The sequence below is a fragment of the Garra rufa genome, chromosome 3 (assembly GCF_049309525.1).
Source record: "Garra rufa chromosome 3, GarRuf1.0, whole genome shotgun sequence".
Taxonomy (NCBI): domain Eukaryota; kingdom Metazoa; phylum Chordata; class Actinopteri; order Cypriniformes; family Cyprinidae; genus Garra; species Garra rufa.
In genome coordinates, this window is record NC_133363.1 from 46,043,716 (window position 1) to 46,056,873 (window position 13,158).

Sequence of the window (13,158 nt, forward strand, 5' to 3'; positions counted from 1 at the left end):
ATTTTGACCCATACAACATATTTTTGGCTATTGCTACAAATATGCCTGTGCTACTTAAGACTGATTTTGTGGTCCAGGGTCACATATGTAAGCATTTTATATGTGTCTCACTTTGTCTTTAGAATAAATATACCCATTTGTACCTTAACATTGGTACCTGGAGTCAACACGTACATTTTTTCATCACAACACTAGTGGTAACAGACATATCTTCATGGAAAATATTCAGCATGTTATTTTCCATTACTTCAGAAGACAGGCAAATAAAAATGCATGTTTTATTTTATTGAACAGATACAAATATTTCAAACACTTTGTAGGTATTTACAAATTCATCATATACATTTACATAGTTTCAATGAATTTAACACTTAAAATTTAACAAACCTAATTTATATACAAAAAACTGTAAACTAAGAATAATTCACAATGGCAGCTGGAATGACATTCTGCATGTAATAAGAATGATTAGGCTGTCTTTACAAACAGATTTGAAAAAATTGATATCACAAACATATTCAGCACATAATACAGTCACTATAGATAGTTTCACATTGGAGGTGAATGAAAACTTGTTCAGGGTGTAAAAAACAGGGTGCCTTGGATTATTTTTACCTCTTGACAATTCAGTGATATCACAGAAAGATGAAATCCTCAATAATTATGAACCATGGTACGTGTTAACATTGTCTTGCTTTAAACTCTGTCTCCTCTTTTATCCAGTGCAGTTCTGTCTCTCTCTCTGTCTTGTCGGATGAGGTAACGTCCTGCCAGCTGCAGGTCCCAGTTGTAGCGGGCAAGGATTTTTTGACATTCCTCACGGGAGCACTGACCCATGTAATACAGCTGCTCTGTCTGATGATTTGAGGCAAGCACAAAAGAATAAGTACAAGTAATGCAATGAATATAATGACATGATTAACTTCAAATGAACAATGGCTAATTCTCTATTACCTTAAGCTGCTGCTCCGCCCGCACGGGATTCCAGTCATTGCGATACAGAGCTTTTTGAACCTGCTCAATAGTCACTCCATGTACCGCCTCCTGAACCTGATGACCAATCAGCATTTAACATATTAGCAACATAATTAAAGAGGAATTGTATTATTTAAATAAAAAAATTAAAAAAATACAGTAAAAACAGTAAAAATATTTTAATTATTGCAATTTACAGTTGAGGTCAAAAGTTTACATACACCTAAATAACACCAAAATAAGAGGGATCATACAAAATGAATGTTATTTTTTATACTTTGTTGTTACGTGAATGATTCACAGCTGTGTGTGTGTGTGTGTGTGTGTGTGTGTGTGTGTGTGTGTGTGTGTGTGTGTGTGTGTGTTTTTTTGTTGTTGTTGTTGTTGTTCATGAGTTCCTTGTTTGTCCTGAACAGTTAAACTGCAAAGTTTTCTTCTGAGGACAACTGAGGGACTCATATGCAACTATTACAGAAGGTTCAAGCTCTCACTGATGCTTCAGAAGGAAAAACTATGCATTAAGAGCCGGGGGTGAAAACTTTTGAAAAGAATGAAGATGTGTACATTTTTAATTATTTAATCTTGTGGACTATATGTAATGTCTTTTATATTAAATATCTTATTCAGGTCAGTATTAAATAAAATAACATGCATTTTGCAGATTCTACAAAAAACTTTTGACCTGTGTATATACTAATATGTCAGTCTATTCTTTTCTAAATGTTATAAGGACTGAAATTACTTTACAAGACAAGGAAAAGTACTGCATACTTGTGCTATGACTGCTTCTTTGTCAACTTGTGGCGGATACCTCTCCTTTGCCCTCTCCCGTTCTCTTTCTTTCTCTTGCTCTCTTTCTCTCTCCTTGTCTTTCTCAGGGCCATCATCTAGCTGAGGGCTTGAATTGGCCAGATGTGCCATCCTGGCAAGGTTGTTATTTCCTAAACAATGCTGCTGTGGTTGGAACTGGAACTGGAACTGTAGCTGTGAATGAGTTTGAGGGGCCCCGGCCACAGGGTTTACTTGTCTCCGATCCTGGATCATCATCTGAGGTTTGTTGAATTTGAAGCCAGGGTTTGGTGGGCTGATGCATTTAAAGCTGGGGGGTGGTGGCCTTGGAGGTGGGATGACAATAGCGTCACTAAACCGGCGTGGATCTTGATTTAAATTAAGTCTGCGTGGGTCTCCTCTCTGAGATGCAGGAGCTCGACCTTTGTCCTGTGAACCACCAAGGACAGACTCTAGACTCCTCGAGATGCCTGAAGATTAAGAGTAAGACACAGAATGTGATTTGATATGATTTGTGATTTGAATGTGACTGATAACGTAAATATATATGATAATGTGTGAAGTTTGTTACAGAATATTTTAAGTACTAACCTGCCATTTTCTTCAGATTGGAGCCTTCCTTCTCTTTTGCTAATGGAACCCTCCAGCGTCTGAAGCTGAAAAGTACACATAAATTGGCAAAAGTCACATAAACAGTACGATTAGACTGACATCCAACTGTTTAGCGAATTCAAACCTTATAGTTTATAAGTTTATTTAAAATGTCACTCACTCATCTATTCGTTCTGGGGTGCCCCAGCTGTGCGCTGGGTCAGTGTCTCCATGGCCAGTGTGCTGTAGACTGCCTTTAACAGGGGGAGAGATCATAGCCGGACCAGACGCAGGAACTATTGCTGTGAGAGCAGGGGCAGCCAATGCAGGGGGAAACCAGCCAACACTTAGTGTTCTCTGGTTTTGACCCTTCCACTCGCACATTTCCAGCCTACAACAAAACAGAAAAGCATTAAAAAATACAGAAATCGTTTTAAAGTTTTTGAGGATAACCACGAAGCCCTATTTAGCATCTCTACTTTTAAATTTAGATGGATAATCTACAGCACCTTTCCTTTTTTGACAACTCTTGGTGTGCTTTAATATATGTGCTCTTAAAAGGATAGTTCACCCAAAAATGAAAATTCTGTCATTATTAACCCACCCTCATGTCGTTCCAAACCCATAAGACCATTCATCTTCAGAACACAAATTTAGATATTTTTGATGAAAACCAAAAGCTCTTTGACCACATTGAAGGTCCAGAAAGACACCAAAAACTACAAGAAAACTACAAGCTACAAGAATACTTTTTGTTGTCTTGTTCCTCTAAACATAAAAAATATCTTAAGTTGTGTTCCGAAGACGAACACTCTTATGGGTTTGGAACGAGCAATTAATGACAGAATTGTAATTTTTGGGTGAACTAACCTTTTAATTTGTGCTCCAAAACTACAGATTTTTTTCTACTGACAGTTTGCAAATTATTTTAATTCTATAAAATGTCACTAATGTTTATGTAAATCTGGACAAAGTCACTTGTACCTAGTCATTCGGAATCTGTTCTGTTCAATCTGTTCATTTTTTTTGTCTAAGCATGATTTGAAGCATGACCGTATAAAAAAAACTGTTGACTGAGGTAAGTTGAGCTATGAATTGAATGTGACTGAGTCAAAGGGAGGGGAGACAGGTTAATAATTACCCACAACTTTTATCAGAGTCAGAGTTAACAAAGATAAATTGGCATGGCATGACTGTTAGCAACTTTCAACAATGCCAAGGGTGTAAAAAAGATTAATACAGTAAGTGATAAATGAAAATTAAGGGAGCAATAGAAGAAAGAAAAAAAATTACATTTTAATATGCCCTCAAACCCCTGTCTTACCCATGATCTATTACGGTCACTAGATCATTCGTCTGTATAGAGAGTTTTCTGGGCTCTGCAAAGTCTTTTACTGCACGAACCTCCATAGGCTGTGCCTGAAAAATACATTTAAAAGAGAGAGAATTGTGAGAGAAATTCCATGTGTATCAACACATTCCATGTGTATCATTCATTAATGCACTGCGCTAAGAACAGGGTTTTATATATGCTTTTTGGAATATCTATATTTTTTTAATGGTTTTGAAAGAACTCTCTTATGCTTACAAGAATGTCTTTTATTTGATCAAAAATATAGTAAAACAGCAATTTTATGGCAAATTATTACAATGAAAAATAACTGTTTTGTAATTGAATATATTTTATATATTGAATTGACAGGAGCCATTACTGAATGGTTTATTAATATTACACTGACCTCCGATACCATGGTGGTGAGCTGTGAGAAGGTCGGTCGGTCAGCAGGATTGCATGCCCAACATTTCCGCATCACAGAATATAACTCCTGAGGACAGTCTGGAGGCCTTTCCAACCGCTCACCTTCCCGTTCAACACGATACAAGATCTACACAAACCACAACATGTCACTTTGTCATCAAAGTGAAAATAGTGCTTATTACAGCTGCAGTTTATAAACAGAATTTTTCACAGAATTTTTCGCAGCATATGTACCTGTCTGCCAGACAGCCCCAACCAGGGCTCCTCACAGTAGGTGAACATTTCCCACAGTGTGACACCAAACATCCAGACATCTGAAGCATGAGAGAAAGTACCCATACGCAAACTCTCAGGAGCACACCTATAGAAAGCAAGAAAGAGGATGGAATTACTATCTTCGACCTAGCAAGCAGGCAATAGTGAAAACCTCTCTTCATTAAGCTCATTGTTTCTTCTGGAATTGTACTCAGAATTCTGAATAAGCTCTTTCTGGATCTTCAATCCAGCTTCTCACCATGCAAAGGGGATGCGTTTGTGTGCCGTCATGATATAGTGGTCCCTATCCTGCTCCAAGCCTCTCATCAGTCCAAAGTCTCCTATCTTCACCAGCTCTCTACCAGCCAAGAGCACATTCCGGGCAGCAAGGTCTCTGTGGATGAAGTGTCTGGACTGTAGGTACTCCATACCTGTAGCAATCTGTGTGCTGAAGAGCCAGAGCCGCAAAAGAGGGTATTCTCCGTGTCGTAGGCGCAGAGTGTCGTATAAAGAGCCAAGAGGAGCCAGCTCCGTTACCTGATAAAAAAAAAAAAAAAGTTTAATTCTATCATCTTAGCACCACCAGCACTGGAAGTACATTACCAACAACACTACTGTTTAAGTATTTGGAGTTTTTTTTAATGGTTTTAACTCTTATGCTCACCAAAGCTGCATTTACGTGATCAAAAATACAGTAAAACAGTAATATTGTAAAATATTACTGAAAATTAGCTATAGAAATCGTGTCAATGTCACTGTTAATTTAATGCATGTTCAATTTACTGTCACGTGTTAACCAATTTAATGCATCCCTGCTGAATAAAATTAATTTATTTCAAAATAAAGACCTTCCTCAACCTTCACCCCTTCCTCAGCCTGGCCAATTATCGGCACCAATATTAAGCATTTTTATTGGTATCGGTTATTTTCAAAACAGATTTGCCAATCAATTTTTTTAAAGCATTTAAAGAAAGTTTTTATCAGAGCCCTGGTTATTATTTATTTTGACACCAGACATATATATCGGTTCAAAATATCAGTTATCGGTCTACTTGATCTGTAATAATCGGTATCGGCATCTGCCCTGAAAAAATCGGTTGACCACTAGTGTACATCTTTAAACAACAACAATCTAATACAGTTTTATTTAGCTCCAATGATTAAATTTCCAAATTAAATTAAATTCCAAATTAAAGTAAATTTCTAATTATTGAGAATGCATTGTATGCACCAAGGTCTTATACTTTGAAAATAAACTCTAACTCTAATAACTCTATGCAAGTTACATTTGCAGTTTCTGCAAGTTATACACTTGTTGCACAAGTGGCGAAAAGTTATTTTCTGAATTAGCTAATCACTGAATAAAAAACATGATTTATTGAATCGCTCAAATAAATTGGGATTCAATGAAGAACATGCAGTGGTTAATTCTGCTTTGTTTGGAAGTATTTTCATTAGTGGAGCACAAAAATACACAAAGTAAAAGGGGTAATATCTTCTAAATGTAAGTTATTAAAAATTAACTTCTTGTTTATTGTACAGGTTTGTAAAAGTTAATATCACACTAGCAATCATGCTTTTGGTCTGAACATCAAAAAGAATGATAAAAAAAAAATGAATAAGTAATTTACATTTAGAAAAATATATAAAGAATCAAATATTAGTACATAATCCCCCGGTTTCACAGACAAGGCTTAAGCCTAGTCCAAGACTAAAATATAGGTCTGGGCTGTTTCAACTGAAAGAAACTTGCACTGACATATGTGACCCTGGACCACAAAACCAGTCTTAAGTCGCTGGGGTATATTTGTAGCAATAGCCAAAAATACATTGCATGGGTCAAAATTATTGATTTTTCTTTTATGCCAAAAATCATTAGGAAATTAAGTAAAGATCATGTTCCATGAAGATTTTTTGTAAAATTCCTACTGTAAATGTATCAAAATGTAATTTTTGATTAGTAATATGCATTGTTAAGAACTTAATTTGGACAACTTTAAAGGTGATTTTCTCAGGATTTTGATATTTTTGCACCCTCAGATTCCAGATTTTCAAATAGATGTATCTCGGCCAAATATTGTCCTATCCTAACAAACCATACATCAATAGAAAGCTTATTTACTGAGCTTTCATATTCTATATACATCTCAGTTTTGTAAAATTTAACCTTATGACTGGTTTTGTGGTCCAGGGTCACATATCTTAAAATATATCAGCCCCTTTTTTGTTTTCAGATGCACACCAGTAATGTTCTTTCCTAAGGCACATTTATAAAAATTATTTAAATGTCCTAATTGACCTATGTCTGTGAAACCGGACCAATATGATTTTAAACAGAAAATGAAGATTACCATTTTAAGAGGATGAGTAAGGACAACACCATACAGATGTATAATGTTGGGGTGGTCCAGAGACTGCATGGTCGAAACTTCCTGGAGGAATTCAGTCACCACGTCTCCGTATCTGGATCCGCCACCCCTCAAGGTTTTCACCGCTACAGGCAACTTAAAATAAGGACAGAGGATTGTTAGTATGGTATTTATTTGTATGTGTTTTAAGTTCCTAGATAGACAAAAAGAGAACACATATTTGGTGTAAAGCACTTACCACTTGTCCAGTCGGTGTTTGCCAATCTGCTTTCCTAACTACCCCAAAAGAACCCGAGCCTAGCCTGTCCCCAAAGATCAGTTCACTGTCCTGGATAAGACAGGGGAGTGCACGTACTGGTTCTGGCCCCTGCCCTGACCCAGCACCATTAAACGGCTCACTTCCCTCTGGTGTGCGACCACTGAAGGCCTAGTAGAAAACGCACAGTGATTATCATAGGTAGGCTAAATGAATGAATAACCATGTATGCAAAGACATTAAATACCTTATTAAGCCACGAGCGTGGTCGCATGTTGGTTTTGTAATGTCTGACGGCTGCCCATAATCGTCGCTGTCCTGTTGACAAAGAAAAAACACCAGAAAACAGCAATAAATACAAAGACACAATGATACACAAACCATATCAAAGGCACTGTAGAGTCTTTAAGTAATAACATGATCTTCACAAGACAAACCTGGTTTACTAATGCCAATCTGTTCAAGATCTGCTTCTTTAACGTAGTTCAGGTGCTCAATACGTGTCACATTGAGCCCATCTCGCATCCGTAGGTAGAATCTCTCTAGCTGCACACTAGCAAGGAGCTGGTACAGCCACTGAGTGTCATGATCCATCATTATTAGACTGTCACACAGCAACTCTGAGAGACAAAAAGCAATAAATTAAGATCAGGAAAAAAGTACAATAAACCTGAGAAGATGTCTGAGAACATGTGACTCGAAAGACTTTCATTTTTAATTTTGATTCCACAGAAACTCTTCACCTAAAGTACTATATTTAAATATCTAATCTGAATAGACACTACCTGGCTGTTCCTCAGAAATCTAGGCCTCACTGGGTTGCTATGGATGCCTGTTGGGAATGTGCTGCAAGCCAATGAGAAATTAAACAAACAAAAGGCTTGAGTTGTGTTGAGAAAGTCCTCTTAAAGTGGATGGTACTCAAAATACTTCTTTTTTTTACTTTATTCTGTTTAGGTTTACAGGGATGTCGCACATAATCCTTGAATTCTAATTTTTATTCTTGTTCATTCATAAAATAAGAACAATTCCAATATATCACCTTGCTTCCAATATTGCAACATATTGTATCACAAACCCTGTATCATGATACGTATTATATTGCCAGATTCTTGGCAATAGACAGCCGTAGTATTTGTACTAAAACCTATATACATATATATGCACATTTACAACAGTTTTCAAAATACATATAAAAAAAGAATAATGATCAATACATTTGTTACAATATGTATTAATTCTTTAAAACATTATTTATTACAAAATAAAAATAAAACATTCATTGTTAGATTATGTTAGCTCAGGTCCATTAAATAATATTAACATATACTTTTAATTTAAGTGTATTAGTAAATTCTGTAATTATTATAGATTAAGAAATGCTTTAAAATAAGTTTTCATTGTTAGTTAACTAATGTGAACAAATGGAATGGTAACACACATTTATGTATAATGCATAGAGGTATTCATAATGTACGTCATAATGTATTACAACTTTTCATAACTAACTGTAAACAAAGCTAAATGCATTTTAGTATTTGAAGGTTTATTTACCATGTATTTTAATGATTTATACTTTCTGAGAGTATAACAATAAGTATTATAATGTTATAAATGTGATTACAATTATTCATGAGATCATGCAATGAATTATGGGGTGCATTACAAGGCATAATTAATGTATTAAAACTACATTTATAATGCATTGCATATAAGGGCTTTAAGTAAAGTAAAGTGTTACCAAAGGAACCTTATTGTAATATTTTATACTGTTTTTCAGTTGTTATATTTAATTTTAAGATGTCTGTCTGAAATTTCCTTTTAGAAGAGAAATGGTAAAGACAAAAAACAAGGGTTAGGACAAAAATGGCAAAATAATGCAGAATTAAACAAGATAGAATATTGTGTGACATGCAAATAACATAACAAGCAGGGAAGGACCAAACAAACCACTTTTTTTCAGTGGATGCCAATGAGGAGAAAGGTATGTAGCCAACCACTTCAGGCATGTGAGGGTAAAAGAAAATGATTTACCTGCTCAGCATGATTAAAGTCATAAAGCAATTATGCTACAGGTATGAATGACTACTGAATACCTTTCTAAAGTAGAAATAGAAATAGAATTGTTGCCTTCAATGTGTCGTTGCCTTCACATGTCCATGAACCTCCCACTTCTATCAGCATGTGTACAAAGAGACAACCAGAAACTCTCTGCACTCTTGTGTTTACAGAACCATGACAACATAAAGGCTAACTCAGACACATGACCTTTTAGTGAATAATCAGCCAGTATGCCTCAGAGACTGCTCTAAAACTGTGGGGGCTTGTCTGAGCAGGTAACCTGAGAGAATCAAAATAAGATTCTCCAAGACTACACACCCAAAGTCCACACCCCAAATGACAAGAGAAAATGTAGACTTTGTGTGAAACTCAAGGCCCTAAAGTTTAGCTGGCAAAGCCTGTTCTAAAGCAGATCTTACATGTGTAATAACTACAGGAGCAAATGTTTTATTTTAGTCAAAAATAGTCAAAGATAATAGAGCAGATATTTTTAGTAAAGGGTTGCAACTTTCAGACTGGTTTTCCTCAAGCCGGCTTGTTTGATAAAGCCATGCTCCTGTTAACATTTGAAACAATCTTCTCTGAAACTGGGTGTGAATTGATAGATTAGACATTTTCTACAGCATTATTGTAATCAAATATTTCAAATCTTTTCAAAGTCTTCAAAGCAGAAAACTGTGGCCATTTACAAAGAGTTATAAAGGAGTCTACACCCAGTGTATAGAAACATGACAGCTTCTGTTTGTCATATTTTGCCAAAAGGCGTGACTTTAATCCTTCACGTATAATTAATCATAGAAATATGTGTCAGATATATGCAGTTGATCTATGACTGGGAATTTAGTCACAAACTATATGCAGGTTATTACTACATTTTACAAATTTCCTAATTTACACCACAGTACTAATTATTATCTTACAGTTATTTGAAAGATTTGTTAGTGTTATGTTAGGCTGTCAGAATGAGTGTTAGGACGAAAAATGTAAAATGCTTTAATTGTCATTCATTTTTTTCATAGCAAGAGATAACAGTATGGTCCTTCATTATTTTTTTGGTAACACTTTACAATAAGGTTCATTAATTAAACATTAGTTAATGTACTAACTAACATGAACTAACCATGAGCAATACATTTGTTACGGTATTTACTAATCTTCATTAACGTTAATTAACGAAAATACAGGTGTTCATTGTTTGTTCATGTTAGTTCACACTGCATTAATGTTAACAAGATTTTAATAATGTATTAGTAAATGTTGAAATTAACATTAACAAAGATTAATAAATGCTGTATAAATGCAGTTCATTATTATTTCATGTTAACTAATGTAACTGTGTTACCATTTTTTTTTTCAAAAATGAAAGGAAAAATAGTAATTTCAACAAATATGACAAATAAGCCTACATTTAAATTTAAACTTGCCATAGATACTCAGATACAGTAGTAAAAACTGTAAAGTTTTAGTCTATATTTACTGAAATGTAAAGGAATTATTATATACACGGTCACAAAGCAAAGCCTTTAACTTACATATAGGCTACTATTGGTTTCACCCTCTGCTATAAATCAGCCATGACAGCAGATAAGGACGAAATTCCTGGGCCCAGGTGAGTGTTTCAGCTTTACACCGAAGCGGAAATGACGCTTTAAAAATAATTCGTTACCTAAATCGTTACTTTTGACTAACCATCCCTTTTGTTTACACTCTCATACACTTTCGCTCTTAAAAACAATTCCATGGTAAATCGATACTTTTGACCAACCATCTCTTTGGTTTAGACTCTCATTCACTTTGAATAAATAGCCTAACGTTACATTGATTATTTTTCAAGATGAAATTAACTTTTCTTTGCAAAACAAAGATGCTACTTGCAGTAAACAAAACACATAGGCTACTTACGAATAAACGCTCGACTTTTTTTTTTCTCCGCAGTTGAATCACTTTCTTCAGCTCGTAAGTCAACTGTACTCCAGGTATAAGATAAGATCCATTATAAACAGTTCATTTTCAGTGAATGTCACACGTTTGTTATAATCCGCGGTGCTAGAAGGTAGTTTAAATAATCCGTCTTTCATTAATCTGTAGTCAGTCGTATTGAAAGTAAAGCAGGTGTTTTATACTCTGCGTCTGAGGTCGCTCTGCGATTCCATAGCATTCAGTCTGAGCTCTTCCTCACTCCGCCTCCTCGCGTCCTCCGCCCTTAACACCAACATTTCCCCTTTAGCATTTTCTGTAAGTATGCCCTTCATTACATCATTCAGTGTTTTTTCCTCCCCAGATTTGACAGTTATATAGAATTTGATGTTTATCTTCTTTTCCCCCCACTGTTGTTTACCATGCTGGGCTCAAAAAGCTACTTTTCAAAAAGCTACTACATCCCTGTAGCCTACTTGAAAGCCACACTATTATTTTCCCATCATAAAAAGTGTTTTATTAATTCCTATTCTTTATTTCTGCTACTAATTCAATTATTATCTAAGTGAACAACATCATGGTTTTCCAACTTCCAATGTTACATTTGACTACATACATTTTAAATGTGGAGTATGGAGTTATATAGGTTAAAGGTAATATTCCAAAACAGCCATGTGTTTAGCTTTACAGGAAACATGCACTTATTTTTTGTTACAACGGAAGTGTTAATTATATAGGACATCAACAATTGCTTAATGACAAATTACAATAAATGGGCGTGAAGGGAAAGTTGTATGCCTAAATATCGTATTAGTACACTCAGTATGAAGGAACTCTAATGAATTGCATAAAGCCCTACATCATTAGAAGCACTTGTAAACAGAGACTATTTTCCCCGGTGCCCCTTTCAGTCATGCCTTTCTGATCCTGTCTTTCCAGTTTGACTGGATATTTATGGTCTTTCTTCTCACAAAGACGCACACACACACACACACACACACACACACACACATATGCAAATGCTCATGTGACTTCATGTATTAGATTACACTTAGTCAACCCATAAACTTAGTCTGTGGGGTAAAAAGGACTTTTTATTAATAACTCACTTCCCGGTTCTTTATTTACGAAACTATACATGTCATAAGCTAACTATTTAGCTACCATGGTTTCACCATGCTAATTTTACCAGTGATTTTTCTTTATTGTTATGTTTTTTGTGATGTACAAAATGTGCAAATATGACTCACTGCATACTACAACATTATAGTCTTTTAATTGTGATATATAAAATTGGATGTTACAAAGTACATAAAGGACTTATTTGTTAAACATAATATAATCTAAGAGGTTTTAATCAGTGTTGGGGGTAACGCATTACAAGTAACGCAAGTTACGAAATCAGATTCCTTTTTTCAAGTAACTAGTAAAGTAACTCATTACTTTTTCATTTACAAGAAAATATCTGAGTTACTTTTTTGCATGTTCTGAGAAATCCCATTAACTGTGAATATGTTGAGTCAACTGTGTGCTGCAATTGACAGACCTCATCATTTACTCCAGACTACTGCAATTTTTTGAATAAGTTTTTCCTTCCCATCATATGGTGACTCAGGCCTGGAAATATGCAGCCTGTATTTAACCACAGTGACTTGAAACAGATACTAACAGCACAGAAAAAGATCACAAACAAAAAGGATAGTAGAGACAAGAGAATAGGCCATTATGCTAGCTATATGTGACCCTGGTCTTAAGTAGCATGGGTATATTTGTAGCAATAACCAAAAATACATTGGGTCAAAATGATAGATTTTTTCTTTTATGCCAAAAATCATTAGGATGTTAAGTAAAGATCATGTTCTGTCAAGATATTTTCTAAATTTCTACCGTAAATATATCAAAAAAAAAAAAAAAATTATTATTAGTAATAGGCTATGCAATGCTAAGAACTTAATTTGGACAATTTTAAAGTCGATTTTCTCAATATTTTATCCTAAAAAACCATACATCAATGAAAAGCTTATTTATTATGTATGATGTATAAATTTCAATTTCAAAAAAATTTACCTTTATGACTGGTTTTGTGGTCCAGGGTCACATATTTAAAATGAAAGATTTAAATTCAGCTACTGAAAACCACATTTGAATCCATTAAACATTTAATTAAAAACTAGATTGGCGTACTT

The 13,158-nt window shown here is 34.9% G+C and overlaps 1 protein-coding gene across 1 annotated transcript; it reads right to left on the bottom strand.

Moving 5' to 3' along the window:
- Positions 1–264: 264 nt before the first annotated feature.
- tnk1 (tyrosine kinase, non-receptor, 1) lies at positions 265–11,197 on the bottom strand. The gene is made up of 14 exons (XM_073837167.1): positions 10,958–11,197; positions 7,432–7,614; positions 7,242–7,312; positions 6,977–7,165; positions 6,721–6,873; positions 4,629–4,906; positions 4,349–4,475; positions 4,095–4,241; positions 3,680–3,774; positions 2,537–2,746; positions 2,356–2,420; positions 1,747–2,234; positions 955–1,050; positions 265–855 (listed from the first exon to the last, which is right to left on the bottom strand). The coding sequence occupies exons 2-14, from the start codon at positions 7,589–7,591 to the stop codon at positions 697–699; spliced, it is 2,238 nt and encodes a 745-aa protein (XP_073693268.1). The 5' UTR covers positions 7,592–7,614; positions 10,958–11,197; the 3' UTR covers positions 265–696.
- Between the last annotated feature and the right edge of the window lie 1,961 nt (positions 11,198–13,158).